The sequence below is a fragment of the Pogoniulus pusillus genome, chromosome 28 (genome assembly GCF_015220805.1).
Source record: "Pogoniulus pusillus isolate bPogPus1 chromosome 28, bPogPus1.pri, whole genome shotgun sequence".
Classification (NCBI taxonomy): domain Eukaryota; kingdom Metazoa; phylum Chordata; class Aves; order Piciformes; family Lybiidae; genus Pogoniulus; species Pogoniulus pusillus.
The window spans coordinates 16557527-16571952 of NC_087291.1; the positions used below are offsets into that span (position 1 = coordinate 16557527).

Genomic DNA, 14426 nt, shown 5'->3' on the forward strand with positions numbered 1-14426 from the left:
TTAGGTTGGATATTGGGAAAAATTCATTTGCTGAATGAGTGGTCAGGGATTGGAAGGAGCAGGCTGCCCAGGGAGGTGGTGGAGTCACCATGTCTGGAGGTGTTCAAGAGACCTGTGGACATGACAGCCTGGAACATGTTTTAATGGCTGTAGTGGTGTTGGGTCAGTGGTTGGACTTGGCAATTGTAAAGGTATTTTCCAACCCAGACAGTTTTATGATGCTAAGAATCATAGAATCATAGAATCAACCAGGTTGGAAGAGACCTCCAAGATCATCCAGTCCAACCTAGCACCCAGCCCTATCCAATCAACTAGACCATGGCACTAAGTGCCTCATCCTGTCTTTTCTTGAAGACCCCCAGGGACAGTGCCTCCACCACCTCCCTGGGCAGCTCATTCCAATGGGAAATTACTCTCTCTGTGAAGAACTTCTTCCTAACATCCAGCCTATACCTACCCTGGCACAACTTGAGACTGTGTCCCCTTGTTCTATTGCTGGTTACCTGGGAGATAGACTTTTCCACAAGTTTTGGCACTCATTAAACATCCATGTAGTTTTTTTCCTTATCAAAGAATTAGAATCCTAGAATCATGGGATGGTTTGGGTTGGAAGGGGCTGTAAAGATCATCCAGTTCCAAGCCTTCTGCCATGGACAGGGACACCTCACACTAGCCCAGGTTGCTCAAGGCCTGATCCAGCCTGGCCTTGAACACCTCCAGGAAGGGGGAATCCACAGCATCCCTGGGCAACCTGTGCCAGTGTCTTACCACCCTCACTGGAATTTCCTCCAGTCTGAATCTCCCTTCTCTGGGTTTAAAGCCATTCCCCTCTCATCCTGTCACAACAAAGCCTTGTAGAAAATCCCTTCCTGGTTTTCTAATAGGCCACATCAGGTGCTGGAGCCCTTTGTAAGATCTCCTTTCTCTTCAGGCTGAACAACTCCAACTCTTGGAGCAGATCACTCTATTTTGGTACTCTTGTAGCCCTGCTCCAGGTTTAATTTCTTCTAAGGGCTGCAGGTTTGTGTTCATTGCAGCAAACCATCCTTGCTCGCTCACCAAGACCTTGTGCCACACTCTAACTTCCATGAGGTTGACACCCAGGAGAATAAAATCATGGAGGAACCTTTGCTGGCACTGTTCAAGGTTCCTGCCACTGTTGACTCTCTTGCTTCTGTAATTATGAAGGTGTCAAAGCATGGGGCACATCTTTTGAGGTTGCTGTGTGCACTGCACCATGTCAGGTGCAGAGCAGGACTCTTGAGAAGCTCTCCAGGGTTTCAGCATCACATCTGCTGTTGTGAATGTTTTGATGGTGACTGCTTTTTGGCAGAAGCTCCTGAGCATTCAGACTGTAAGAGCTGCTTCATGTTGTGCCAGGGGCAGAGCAAACATCAGAGAGTTAGGGGCTGCAGCCAGAGGCAACAACTGGCTGAGCATTTTCTTCTGTGTGTGTAACTGGTAGCTGTGTGGTGGTCCCCAGTGGGTTTGTGTGCAGGAATAGTTTGGTGTGTTGGGAGTCTCCCCCTGTGAGGACAGTCTTCTGAGCACCAAGCTGGGTGGAGTGGCTGTCACACCAGAAGGCTGTGCTGCCAGTCAGAGAGACTTGGACAGGCTGGAGGGGCAGGCAGGGAGAAATGGAATGAAGTTCAACAAGGGCAAGTGCCGAGTCTGGCACCTGGGAAAGAACAACCCCAGGGATCAGTATAGGTTGGGGACTGAGCTGTTGGAAGACAGTGAAAGGGAAAAGGATCTGGGGGTCCTAGTTGATGGGAGGTTGACCATGAGCCACCAATGTGCTCTGGTGGCCAGGAGGGGCAATGCCATTCTGGGGTGGATTAGAAGGGCTGTGGGTAGTAGGTCGAGAGAGGTTCTCCTGCCCCTCTACTCTGCCCTGCTGAGGCCACAGCTGGAGTATTGTGTCCAGTTCAAGAAAGACATAGAACTGCTTGAGAGAGTCAGAGCCACAAAAATGGTGGAGAGGGTGGAACATCTCTCATGAGGGAAGCCTAAGGGAGCTGGGGCTGTGCTGCTTGGAGGAGACTGAGAGGTGACCTCGTTCATGTTTGTAAAGGGTAAATGTTGTAAAGGCTGAGTGCCAGGAGGCTGGAGCCAGGCTCTGCTGGATGATGCCTGGTGACAGGACAAGGGGCAATGGGTGGAATCTGAGGCAGAGGAAGATTCATTTAAACATGAGGAGGATTTTTTTCCCTGTGAGGGTGACAGAACCCTGGAACAGGCTGCTCAGGGTGGTTGTGGAGTCTCCCTCTCTGGAGATATTCTGGATGTGTTCCTGTGTGATCCTGCCCTGGCTGAGCTTTGGAGCTCCCTTCCAACCCCTGACATTCCATGATTCTGTGAGCAGGGCAGCTGCATTAGCGTTGGGACTTTAAAAGCAGGATCAAAGCTAGCAGGTAATTGCCCAATAAAGTCTGTTAGCTTTGATGCACTTGGGGGAAGCAAAGCTTCCACTTAGCAGGGTGCAGAAACCACTCCCGGAGTTCTCATTGTGACAGAGTGAAGCTAGACCTGAATGGTTTGGGTTGAGATTTGCTGTCTGTGTCAGCCAGCAGATTCTGTTGGGCTTCACCATGGTGTGGGGTAGACTCAGCACAACTCTCAGTAGCGTTGGTTCTGTAGCTCTGCCTGCTGACTTGGCCTGTAGGAGCTGAGAAGACTTTGTTGATGTCTGTTAACTGCATTTCTCTTTCTTAGCTTAGGTGTTACTAGAAAGAGGAGTGTGGCAACTGCTGCTTAGTGAAGGGTTGCACTTGTGCAGATGTAAGTGTGGAGTTTGACCATGAGGATGAAAACTCTGTTCAAAGTAACTGGTTTTGGCTCAAAGCTGACTCTGCTTGCACCAAACAGGCCAAAGGTACCTGCTTAGTAGTTACCAGCTTAGCTTACAGTGCTTCTTACCCTAAGCATTCTGTGCCAAATGCCATCTGATGGTATTTTCCTGGGAGCAATACCCAGCTTACCCCAGGGACGTCTGGTGAGGAGGTCTTTCTGATCTGCATCCTGTGCAAGCTCTCCTTGCAGCTGTTTGGTTCCCTGCTTGGTAACCTGCTCCACATCTTCCTTGCAGACTTCTCTGTAACGTTCGGTTCTGCGTGGCTGGATTTCTGCTGCAGATCACAGCCAAGGTCTTCTCCTTGTATTTTGTGGTGCAGAAGGAAGGGCTGAAGTGAGAATATGCTTGCAGCTGAATGGTGCAGTGGATATGCTAGAAGGATGGGATGGCATCCAGAAGGACCTGGACAAGCTCGAGGAGTAGGCCCTTGGGGACCTCACAAGGGTCAGCAAGGCCAAGTGCGAAGTTGTGCACCTGCATCACAGCAATCTCTGGTATCAATACAGGATGGGAGATGAAGGGATTGAGAGCAGCCCTGTGGGGGAGGGCGTGGAGTTACTGGTGGGTGAAAAGCTGGACATGAGCTGACAGTGTGTGTTGCAGGCCACAGGGCCAGTGGTGTCCTGGGCTGCATCAAAAGAAGCCTGCCCAGCAGGTCTGGGCATGGGATGTTGACACTTTGCCCTGGTAAGTCCTCATCTGATTATCCTGTCCAGCTCTGGTGTCCTTAGCATAAGAAAGATAGGGACCTGTTGGAGCAGGTTCAGAGGAGGGCACTGGAGTGATCAGAGGGCTGTAGCAGCTCTCCTGTGATGAAGGGCTGTGAGAGTTGGGGTTGTACAGCCTGGAGAGGAGAAATCTCTGGAGAGATCTTACTATGCACTTTCAGTGCTTCAGGGGTGCCTATCAGAAAGATGAGGACAATCTTCTTAGCAGGGTCTGTTATGACAGGACAAGTGGTGATGGTTTTAAACTAAAAGAGAAGAAATCTGCACTAAGGAGGAAAGTTTTTACAATGGGGGTGTTGGCTCAGGCTGCCCAGAGAGAGGTGGTAGAAACCCCATTCCTGGAGGCATTCCAGGTCAGGTTGTAATGGGGCTCTGAGCAACCTAATCTAGTGGAAGATGTTGCTTTAGACTAGATGACCTCTAAAGTTCCTTTCTAGCCCAAAGTGTTGTGTGGTGCTGTGGTCAAGCATCTCTTTCTCTGTGCCTGTATGTGGTGGCCAGCAGTGAGGCAGCCCTGCCACAGCTCTGCTCCTCTGCTTGCAGAAGGGCTGCTCTCCAGCAGCTTCACCTTTGTGGTGCCAGCAGTTTTTGAAGATCATGAGCTGGAGAAGGGCATCTTTGCCTCCATCATCTTCCTTCTTCACACTTGAGATGAAGTTCAGGTGTCCAGGTTAAGCTGGGAGGAGGAAACAATATGAGAGATGTTTATCTCTGTATTTTTGGGTAGGACTTGTTGCTGTCCCAGTAAATTTTCTGGAATATTGTAGCAATTTCCAGGTATCCCTGGATCCTCATCACCTTTCTACTCTCTGCAAATGGTGTCTACTAAAGTCACCTTTACTATGAAGATCAGACCTTTTATTTCTGCCATTAGATTTGTGCTGTATTGACATTAATTCCCATTTTCCTGCTCTCCTTTTTCCTGTCTTGCTCATCCATGGTGTTATTCTTCTTTACTGGGTGGAGTACACTTACTACTTCATTACTCCTTTTGTATCTCTTCGTATCATATATCATCTGACAACCTGTTCCTTCTTGCCTTGTCTATGACAAGTCTATTAATACAGTTGATTGGAAATAAGAGTAGAATTTCCTCTGATTCCAAGTGGATTCTGTTTTCTTGCACCATGAGGGTGGTGGCACACTGGAACAGGTTGCCCAGGGAGGCAGTAGGTTTAGATGAGACAATAGGAAAAAGTTGTTCTTGGAGAGAGTGGTCAGGCACTGGAATGGGCTGCCCAGGGAGGTGGTGGAGTCACTGTCTCTGGAGGTGTTGAAGCCAAGCCTGGCTGGGGCACTTAGAACCATGGTCTGGTTGATTGGCCAGGGCTGGGTGCTAGATTGGGCTGGCTGAGCTTGGAGGTCTCTTCCAACCTGCTTGATTCTGTGATTCTATGATTCCAGATGAAGGGCATGAATCCACTTTCTCCAAAGTGAGCAAATGCTGTGGTGTGTCAAGTAGGAAAATCATACAGTCAGAGAATGGTTTAGGTTGGAAGGGACCTCAGAGATCATCCAGTTCCAACCCCCTGCCATACTGAGAAGCTTACTCTGAAGTGGGTATTGAATGCTTTTTACTTCAGAAAAGAAAATCAAATCACTTTGGGTTTATGGTGATAAATAACAACTTAAATTTAAGTGGAACTGACTACTTGTCTGACCTGCAGAAAAATCCACATACTCTGCTCTCTGAATTTACCATCCAAAAGGTCTACACTGAGTTTAAAATGTTGGAAGAAGGAGGTAGAAGTACCCATGAACCAAATCATTACACTGGAACTCAAAGTCTTTTAGGGTGTTGCTTTCTTGGTCCAGTTTGTAAGCCGAGTATATTCTTCTTGCTATCTGTAAGCGTGGGGGTGGGAAACTGCTGAAATCCTTAGAGGAAAGATGCTGGCAGTATAAAAAATAGTAAAGGTGGTGCCAATGCCAAATCCCAGCAGAGGAGGATGCTGAAAAGCTTTGATACTTGACTGCCTTGATGCCTCGTTAATGTGTGCTCCTTCAAGAATTCCGGGCTTGCAAAGGGGGGAAGCAGTTAATGAGAGAAGTGTTGACAAACTGGGTGCAAATGCGAACCGAGTAACAGCAGCATGGCCGAGGTGAACCTTTACCTGCATCAGGCATTCTGCTGGTTGAGTTCTGCCTTCCAGGTGACACTTGACACCTTCTGGGTCTAAACTAGGCATGGTAATGCTACTGTGTTTACTTGTAGGTGGCTCTAACCAAGAGAGCTGATCCAGCCGAGTTGAAAACAATATTTTTGAAGGTATGTATAAAGTAAATATTTTACTCTTCCTGCTTCAATTTTTTTTTCATGTCTTTTGCTCCTTTATTGCAGCATACAACTCTTGATAGTTTTTGCAACCATTAATCATTCACTGTATTATTACCATGTTAGACTTAAATACCATTATGAGAATTGAACAATGCTCCCCAAGAAGTCAGGTACATTCCTGAGTGAGGATTGTATTGACTCAGAAGAAGTATTACTGTCTTAGAGAAAAACCCTGCATTGTTCAGGGGATGTGGTGGGAGTTTCAATATTGTTCCTGCATGTGGGAAAATGCTCCTGTAGACACCTTGCTGTTAGACCATTGGCTAAATCAATCCCTTCCTCTCCCTCCCTTGCTTTCTTCCTTCCCCTCCCTCCCTTGCTTTCTTCCTTCCCCTCCCTCCCTTGCTTTCTTCCTTCCTCTACCTCCCTTGCTTTCTTCCTTCCTTCGTCTCCCTCCCTTGCTTTCTTCCTTCCTTCGTCTCCCTCCCTTGCTTTCTTCCTTCCTTCCTCTCCCTCCCTTGCTTTCTTTCTTCCTTCCTTCCTCTCCCTCCCTTGCTTGCTTCCTTCCTTCCTCTCCCTCCCTTGCTTTCTTCCTTCCTTTCTTCCTTCCTCTCCCTCCCTCCCTCCCTCCCTTCCTCCCTTCCTCTCCCTCCCTTCCTTTCTTCCTTCCTCTCCCTTCTCCAACCCCGTTTATTCACCCCTAATTTCACCTGTGGTGGCCTGCTGCAGAAGTCTGCAGGTAAAGGAACGACTCCTGTCATGCTTGTATGCTTGAGAGAAGTGCCCTCGAGTGTGTGGCTGGAAATTTGCCTTCTCTGACCCACTGCCTACATGGAAATCGCCATTCCTACCCTTCCTAACACTCGTTAATGCAGTGTCACTGCCATCTGGGTAGCCTGGTATGAAGGGAGAGCACAGAAATGGGTGAATCTGCAGGAGGATGTGTATGGGGAAGGTGCCAGAGGGAGCTGGGCTACCTGAATTCGTTTTGTGAAGGTGTTGTGTGCCTGGCAGAGCTTCCCAAGTTCCTCCCTCCACCTCCTCTCTCTCCAGCGTCATGCCCCACTCTGCCTGCACTTCTCGCTGTGTTTTCCATTGTCCCCTGTCAGCTATTATTAACAGCCTGTGTAGGTGTCACCATGTATATTGCCAGTATTTATAGTTTTATCATACACTGCCAGTATTTATAGCTCTGAAATCAAATTTTTCACTGGAGAAAGCCAAGAGTTTAACTTAGGAAGCCCTGAAACTTTTGTTTGTCAGGAGAGCAAAATCACTCTCAAAACAGAATGGAGTAATGTGATTCCGGAGGGGAATGCTTGAAGAGCAGGAGGAAGGCAGCAGAAAAAGCAGGCTGTGTTGAGGAAGGGTTAAAAAACACAGCAAAGAGCATCCTGATCCTTATGCAGCATGCTCAGTTGTAGGGGTGGGGGTTGATTGGTTGGGTGAGAACCCCCTGGCAATCGTGGGTGTGCGCCGCTCTTGCGTTTCCGTCAGCATTCAGTTTTGGTGGACTGAGTGGGTCGTGGTTGGGCACACTAAATACCACCTCCAGCTCCTTTTATTGCCCTTCCTTTTCCACTGCCAAGGAGGGGGTCTCAGTAAAGCAGAGCAATGAAATCTGAGCAAAACGTTTCGTTCAATGCAGCGCAGAGATCTCGTTGGGCTGCTTACCGCTGGGGAAGGAAGAGTGGCTGCGGTGTGTCGTTTTGTGCTCTACAGATGGGTGATGGTCAGAGCATTTCATTAAGCTGCTTCAGACTATTTGAAGTGGTGAGGCCAATCCCCAGCTGCTGGGATCTTCACTTCAAACTTGACAGCCTTTCTTCCTGCTTCAATTAAGGACTGAAAAAAAATATGATTGCCAGACAGAAGCGGTGCCCACTGCGTAGAAAGAAAAGAGTTTGAATACAGTTGATTGCAGTCAACTTTTTAGCCTATTTAATACATCAAATCCCCCCACCCCCCCTAGGAAAATGTTTGCAAATCTTGCTTAAAGTGGGATTGAACTGGTTAATAGTCGACCATCTGAAATGCATGTAAATAAGTTACCCCCAAAGCCATTAAGTACTATTGTATAATATCAAATTCTCTGTGGGTATAATTGCCAGAGTGGGGGAAAAACACAGTTGTAAAGAAGCATATTTTTTGCTTAGTTGGGGTAATGTCTGCTCCAAAACCAATAGAATTGATGTTTTTTCCCTCTCTTTTCTTTTTTGTTATGATAATTTCCAAGAGAAACTCTTTACTTTTCCTAAGTCTTCTACTGTAACCCCTCAGAGATTAGATTTTAGTCCAAGTGATCAAGCTGACATTTCCCAAGGTCATTTTCTATATGTAGCATAGAGGACGTGATTGGATTTCAAATGCACAACAAGAAACAGGGAGGGACACACACACACACATTGAAACCTTGTGCTGTTTTCTGTTATTGAATGCCCTAGCAGGGGGTTTCCCTAGCTGGGAAAAAAAAAAGCAGCAGCAAAAAGACATAAAACCTGAAATCTAGAAGCAAAGGCTGCCTGACTTGTTTGATTTGCTTCTCAATAGCGGCTGTGTTAAAGGTTCTCGAGGGCTGGGGGTTCTGAATGATTCTGTCTCCCTGCAAATGATTACATTGAAATCAATTGATCTGCTAGTTCTTATAAAAGTATACAATTCCAAAATTCCTTGTGGTGTAGCAGCTAGAAAGCTTCTGTTGCCAGCAGTGTCTCTTGAAACAGGAGTCCTTAAATGCTCAGCGCTGTATGGATGCCAGAGCAAGTTCCGCTTTGTTTGGGCTCGCTTCTTCCGAAGCCTCGCTTCTTGCAGATGCTGCTGTACCTGAAGACTATTTATGTAGCACCAGAAGAAAGTAATCTACTTAACTGTTACACTTTGGCATCCCTCTGAGAGTTGCATGCCTGCAGCAGCTATCTAACAGTACTCTGCAGGCACCAGTGTGGCTTCTGAGAAATGGAAAGTGGCAGTTGCATTCCCTTGGTGGAACGGGAGCAGTGTGGGCAGCAGGACAAGGGAGGTTATTCTGCCCTTGTACTCAGCACTGGTCAGGCTACACCTTGAGTGCTGTGTCCAGTTCTGGGCTCCTCAATTCAAGAGAGAGGTTGAGATACTGGAATGTGTCCAGAGAAGGGTGACAAAGCTGGTGAGTGCTCTGGAGCACAGCCCTGTGAGGAGAGGCTGAGGGAGCTGGGGGTGTGCAGCCTGCAGCAGAGGAGATCATCCAGTCCAACCTAGCACCCAGCCCTAGCCAGTCAACTAGACCATGGCACTAAGTGCCTCATCCAGGCTTTTCTTGAATACCTCCAGGCACTGTGACTCCAGCACCTCCCTGGGCAGCCCATTCCAATGCCAGTCATTCTCTCTGCCAACAACTTCCTCCTAACATCCAGCCTATACTTTCCCTGGCACAACTTGAGACTGTGTCCCCTTGTTCTATTGCTGGTTGCCTGGCAGCAGAGCCCAACTCCACCTGGCTACAGCCTCCCTTCAGGTAGTTGTAGACAGCAGTGAGGCCACCCCTGAGCCTCCTCTGCTGCAGGCTGCACACCCCCAGCTCCCTCAGCCTCTCCTCATAGGGTTTGTGTTCCAGGCCTTTCACCAGCTTTGTTGCCCTTGTGTGCTGGGAAGCCAAGCCTGCAGCTGCTGCTGTACTCCCCACTTTCTCCTGTTGAGAGTGTGGGCTCTAGGTTCTTCAGAGCAGAACTGTCATCTGCTCTGACATAAGCCTGCTCCTGATTTAGGAGCTGTGAGTGGTGATAAGAACTGCCTGGGGAAGGATGCATCTGAGGCACTAAACGTTGTGTTCACTTCACAGTATGCAAGTGTGGAGAAGAATGGCGAGTTCTTCATGTCTCCTAATGACTTTGTCACACGGTACCTGAAGATAATTGGAGATGGTTTGCCTAATGCAAGCACTGTGCAGCTCCTTGCAGGGGTGGTGGATCAGACAAAAGATGGGTAAGTCATTTTTTGGTGGTGGTGTTTTTTTTTCTTCTTCTTCTTTCTCTTTTCTTTTTCTATTGTTCATTTCCAAAATACAAACTCATTCTTTCAAAATAGTTTGATCCCTGAAGGGTGGGGAGGTTGAGGTTGGGGATGGGTTGGTTTGTTTTTATCCCTGCAGAATACTGTGTCTTCAGTGGAAAGAGCAGAAGCAAAGTTTGGGGATGGCTGTACCATTTAGCTGAGCAAACCATTTCCTGTCTGTTTTAATTCGTTGAAGCTTTCGTGTTTGTTTGTCTCCTCTAACTCCTCTTTTTCTTTCCTTCTCTGAGCCTTTCTGTCTATGTTTACTTTATGTAGCTGTCACATATTCAAATAGCAATCCCAAGTAGGTTTAGCTGGTCTAGGAAAAAGAAAGTACACCTGCTTTGTCAGGAGCTTTTGTTTTGTCTTAACCACCCTTTTTTGCCTTAGGAAGGAGGAGGAGCAACTAAGGTGTTTAGGGAGCCACTCTGCAACCCTGGGAAGGCAGCAGTGGAGTTGGTTGCACATGGTTTGCATTTGAAAGGCTGACCTGGGCAATGGGCAGATTAGCTACCGCTCCTCCATCTTCCTCCCCTCTTCTTTAATGGTCCTTGCCCAGGCAAGCTGTCTTTTCACTCATCTGAGTGCAGTGTTTTAACCCTGCCTTTAAAGTGAAGAAACTTAGCTGTGGACTTGAAGGCTGCAGTTGTGGCACTTAAAAAAACAGAAGACTTCAGGCATGACTCACATGAGTGGTTGCAGAGAGTAAAATGTAAGATAAATAAAGCCTGACAATGGCATGCAGGCTTCCTAGGGAGCAGATGCATGCCTTACTGAGAGCTCCTGCAACAGCTTCTGTGCCCTCTTCTCTGCTCAGCCAGCCTCATGTAGCTGGCAGCTGGGCAGCTGAAACCTTGCAGATGAGTTGATGTGCTGTTTGCTTGCCCTGCTTAAAAAGTTCTGTGAAAGATTATACTGGCAGCAAGGAAGTGGAGGCTTCACATAGCATTTCTCACATTCCCTCCCCTGCTTTACTGCCTGCAAACCCAGCGTTTTCCACATTGCCTGGCTTCAAATCCAGCCCCATGGAGAGGGACCTGGGAGTGCTGGGGGAGAACATCCGTGGCACAGCAATGTGCCCTGGGGGCCAAGAAGGCCAATGGGGTTCTGGGGTGCAGTAAGAAGAGTGTGTCCAGCAGATGGAGGGAGGTTCTCCTCCCCCTCTCCTCTGCGCTGGTGAGACCTCATCTTGAGTACTGCCTTCAGTTTTGGGCTCCCCAGTTTGAGAGGGACAGGGATCTGCTGGAGAAGGTTCAGTGGAGGGCTGTGAGGATGATGAGGGGAGGCTGAGGGCCCTGGGGCTGTTTAGTCTGGAGTGGAGAAGATTGAGAGGAGATCTAATCAATGTCTATAACTATCTAAGGGCTGGGGGTCAGGAGCAGGGGGACAGGCTCTGCTCACTGCTCCCTGGGATAGGACAAGGAGCAATGGGTGGAAGCTGCAGCACAGGAGGTTGCAGCTCAGCACAAGGGGGAACTTCTTTCCTGTAAGGGTCCCAGAGCCCTGGCACAGGCTGCCCAGAGAGGCTGTGGAGTCTTCTTCTCTGGAGACTTTCCATGCCTGGCTGGATGTGTTCCTCTGTGCCCTGAGCTAGACTGTGTGGCCCTGTTCTGGCTGGGGGATTGGACTGGATGATCTCTTTGTGTCCTTTCCAACCCCTGACATGCTGTGAGCCTATGAATAAGATTGAGAGTGTAATCCATGCCTTGTGATTTGGATCTCCCTCACAAGCAGAAGCTGAAGAGCAGAATGTAGAACTGTAGCCCTTGTGAAGCTGTTGACAAGTTTGGATTTCATAACTTGGTGTGAACCTGTGGGAGTTTCGTGAGGTGGCATTGAGGCCTCTAATTGCCACTCTCTCCCACGGGTAAGAACTGCTTCATGCTACCCAAACTGTGCAGTGAGAAGGGACTGCATGTACCTGATGTGTCTCTTCTGGTATTCAAGTTGTCTTCTTGTTTAGCTGCTGTACTGTGGTGTGCAGGACTGGAGAAAGTTCAGGGAGCGTTTAGCATCTCCTCTGTAGCACTCTAGTATTTTTCCCCTACCTGAGCAGGCATTTGTGTGGGGCACAAAATTCTCACAGTGGTCATCTGAAGCAAGGCTCAGTCACTTTTGGATTGAAATCACTTAAGGATGGCAGTAGGACCTCTTGGTCTTCTGTTAGATTCTTTCCATCTTGGCAGTCCAGATCTCCTAGTTTTAAAGTGAAATACAAAGCTGCTTTTTGATAGTAAGTTGCACAGGTGGAAGGGTGACAGCTCAAGAGCTCCTGACTCATGGACAGGGCAAAAAAATGGGCAAAGAGTTGCTTACCCCAGAGCTGAGGTCTTCAGTGTGTAAAGAACAGGAGCTCTTACACACAGCTTTACTCTGGTTGTTGTGGACAGAATCTCTTGTGTAGCTCTAGCAGAATTCCTGCATTGCCAGAGATTAAGGATCTGAGGGCACCTAGGGGAGCTGCTGGTGATGTGACAAAGGTGTGAGGCTTCTTCAGGCAGACGTCTACAGGAGCTGCTGGTGGTGTGACAAAGGTGTGAGGCTTCTTCAGGCAGACGTCTACAGGAGCTGCTGGTGATGTGACAAAGGTATGAGGCTTCTTCAGGCAGATGTCTACAGGAGCTGCTGGTGGTGTGACAAAGGTATGAGGCTTCTTCAGGCAGATGTCTACAGGAGCTGCTGGTGGTGTGACAAAGGTGTGAGGCTTCTTCAGGCAGACTGTTACTCAGTGAACATCTGTTGCCATGGGAGCAGGTTTTGCCTCCATCTTAAGTCAGGGCATGGGGTTATTTGGGGGTCGGCTTTCCTTCTCTGCTCTTCCAGAGGCATCTTTTTAGGGTTCCTTTGAAGAAAAAAGAAATGCTTTTCTTGCTGATGGCCAGAGGAGCTCTCTAAAGTGGTTGATCACCAGTGCCAGTGTTGTATTGAGTGGGCTCTGAGATCTCCAGCATCTGACATCCTATGATCCTGTGGTTGATCACCAGTGCCAGTGTTGTATTGTGTGGACTCTGAGATCTCCAACCCCTGACATCCTGTGATGCTGTGGTTGGTCACCAGTGCCAGTGTTGTATTGTGTGGACTCTGAGATCTCCAGCCCCTGACATCCTGTGATGCTGTGGTTGATCACCAGTGCCAGTGTTGTATTGTGTGGACTCTGAGATCTCCAGCCCCTGACATCCTGTGATGCTGTGGTTGGTCACCAGTGCCAGTGTTGTATTGTGTGGGCTCTGAGATCTCCAACCCCTGACATCCTGTGATGCTGTGGTTGGTCACCAGTGCCAGTGTTGTATTGTGTGGACTCTGAGATCTCCAAACCCTGACATCCTGTGATGCTGTGCTTGTATGAAACAGACTTAGGAACCTTGACTGGTTCCTGGCCTTAAACTTCTCATGCTTCAATTTAACTGAAACAGAAAAAAGCTTCATTTAGCTTCAGCTGGATGAGAAACTCCCCCAGCACACAGTGGCTTTCTCAAGGCCTATGAGGAGCAGGCCAAGCATTTTCCATCCTGCCTGGTAGCAGATAATTGTTTTTTCTTCCCCAGCCTTTTGTTGTACTTCTAAACATCTGTCTAACAAAATAAGTATTTACTGCACATCTCTGTTTGGACTGTAGTAACTAACACTTTACTGAGAAATAACTGCAGGCTTTATTTTTAGAAAGGACAAACTATTCATAATAACACTTGGAAATGCCAGCAGTTGCCATTATTATTGGATATAAATTTATCCTCTAATGCACCAATTTACACTATACTTAGTTTACCTAGGCTGCAGCATAAAATAATAGCTGTAGCTTCAATTTGTCTCCCATTATGTTATCATGTTTAAATTGCTGATCTAGTAAAAACACATGCATTGATTTCTCAGGAAACCTCTTCATCATTGCATTTGGATATATTATTGCAGTGGGTAATGGCTTTTTTCTTTCTCTGCTTTCTTTTCTTTTCTTGCCTTTTATTTTTTTTTTTGCAGGCTTTTCTCTGGTGGGAATCATAGAATGGTCTGGGTTGGAAGGGACCTTCAAAAGTCGTCTGCTCCACAGTCAGCAGGGACATCCTCAACTAGATCAGGTTGCCCAGAGCTTTGTATAGCCTCACTTTGAGTATCTCCAGGGATGGGACCATAGCCTCCTCTCTGGGCAACCTGTTGCAGTGTTCCTCTGTCCTCAATGGTTTAGGTTGGAAGGGAACTCAAAAGTCAGCCAGTTCCAACCACCTGCCATAGGCAGGGACACCTCCCACAAGAACAGGTCGCTCAAGGCCTCATCCAACCTGTCCTTCAATGCCTCCAGGGAGATTGTGGAGCACAGAATCCCCCAATGTGATCAAAGATCACATTGGGGGATTCTGTGCTCCACAACCTCCCTGGGCAACCTGTGCCAGCGTCTCACCATCTTCACTTAAAAGAACTTCTTCCTAACATCCAGTTTCAATCTCCCCTCTGCCAGATTGAACCCATTACCCTTTGTCCTGTTATTACAAGACCTTGTCAGTAGTCCCTCCCCAGCCTTTGTGTAGCTCCCTTCAGATACTGG

General features: G+C 47.9%; 1 protein-coding gene across 3 annotated transcripts in view; it reads left to right on the top strand.

The window, feature by feature from the left end:
- SLC25A13 (solute carrier family 25 member 13) overlaps window positions 1–14426 on the top strand; it is a 117254-nt gene that overhangs the window by 19804 nt on the left and 83024 nt on the right. For all 3 annotated transcript variants that reach the window (XM_064166988.1, XM_064166989.1, XM_064166990.1), the window contains 2 exons: window positions 5798–5851; window positions 9678–9820. In XM_064166988.1, the coding sequence (XP_064023058.1) occupies window positions 5798–5851; window positions 9678–9820 (197 nt within the window). The remainder of the gene's footprint in view (window positions 1–5797; window positions 5852–9677; window positions 9821–14426) is intronic.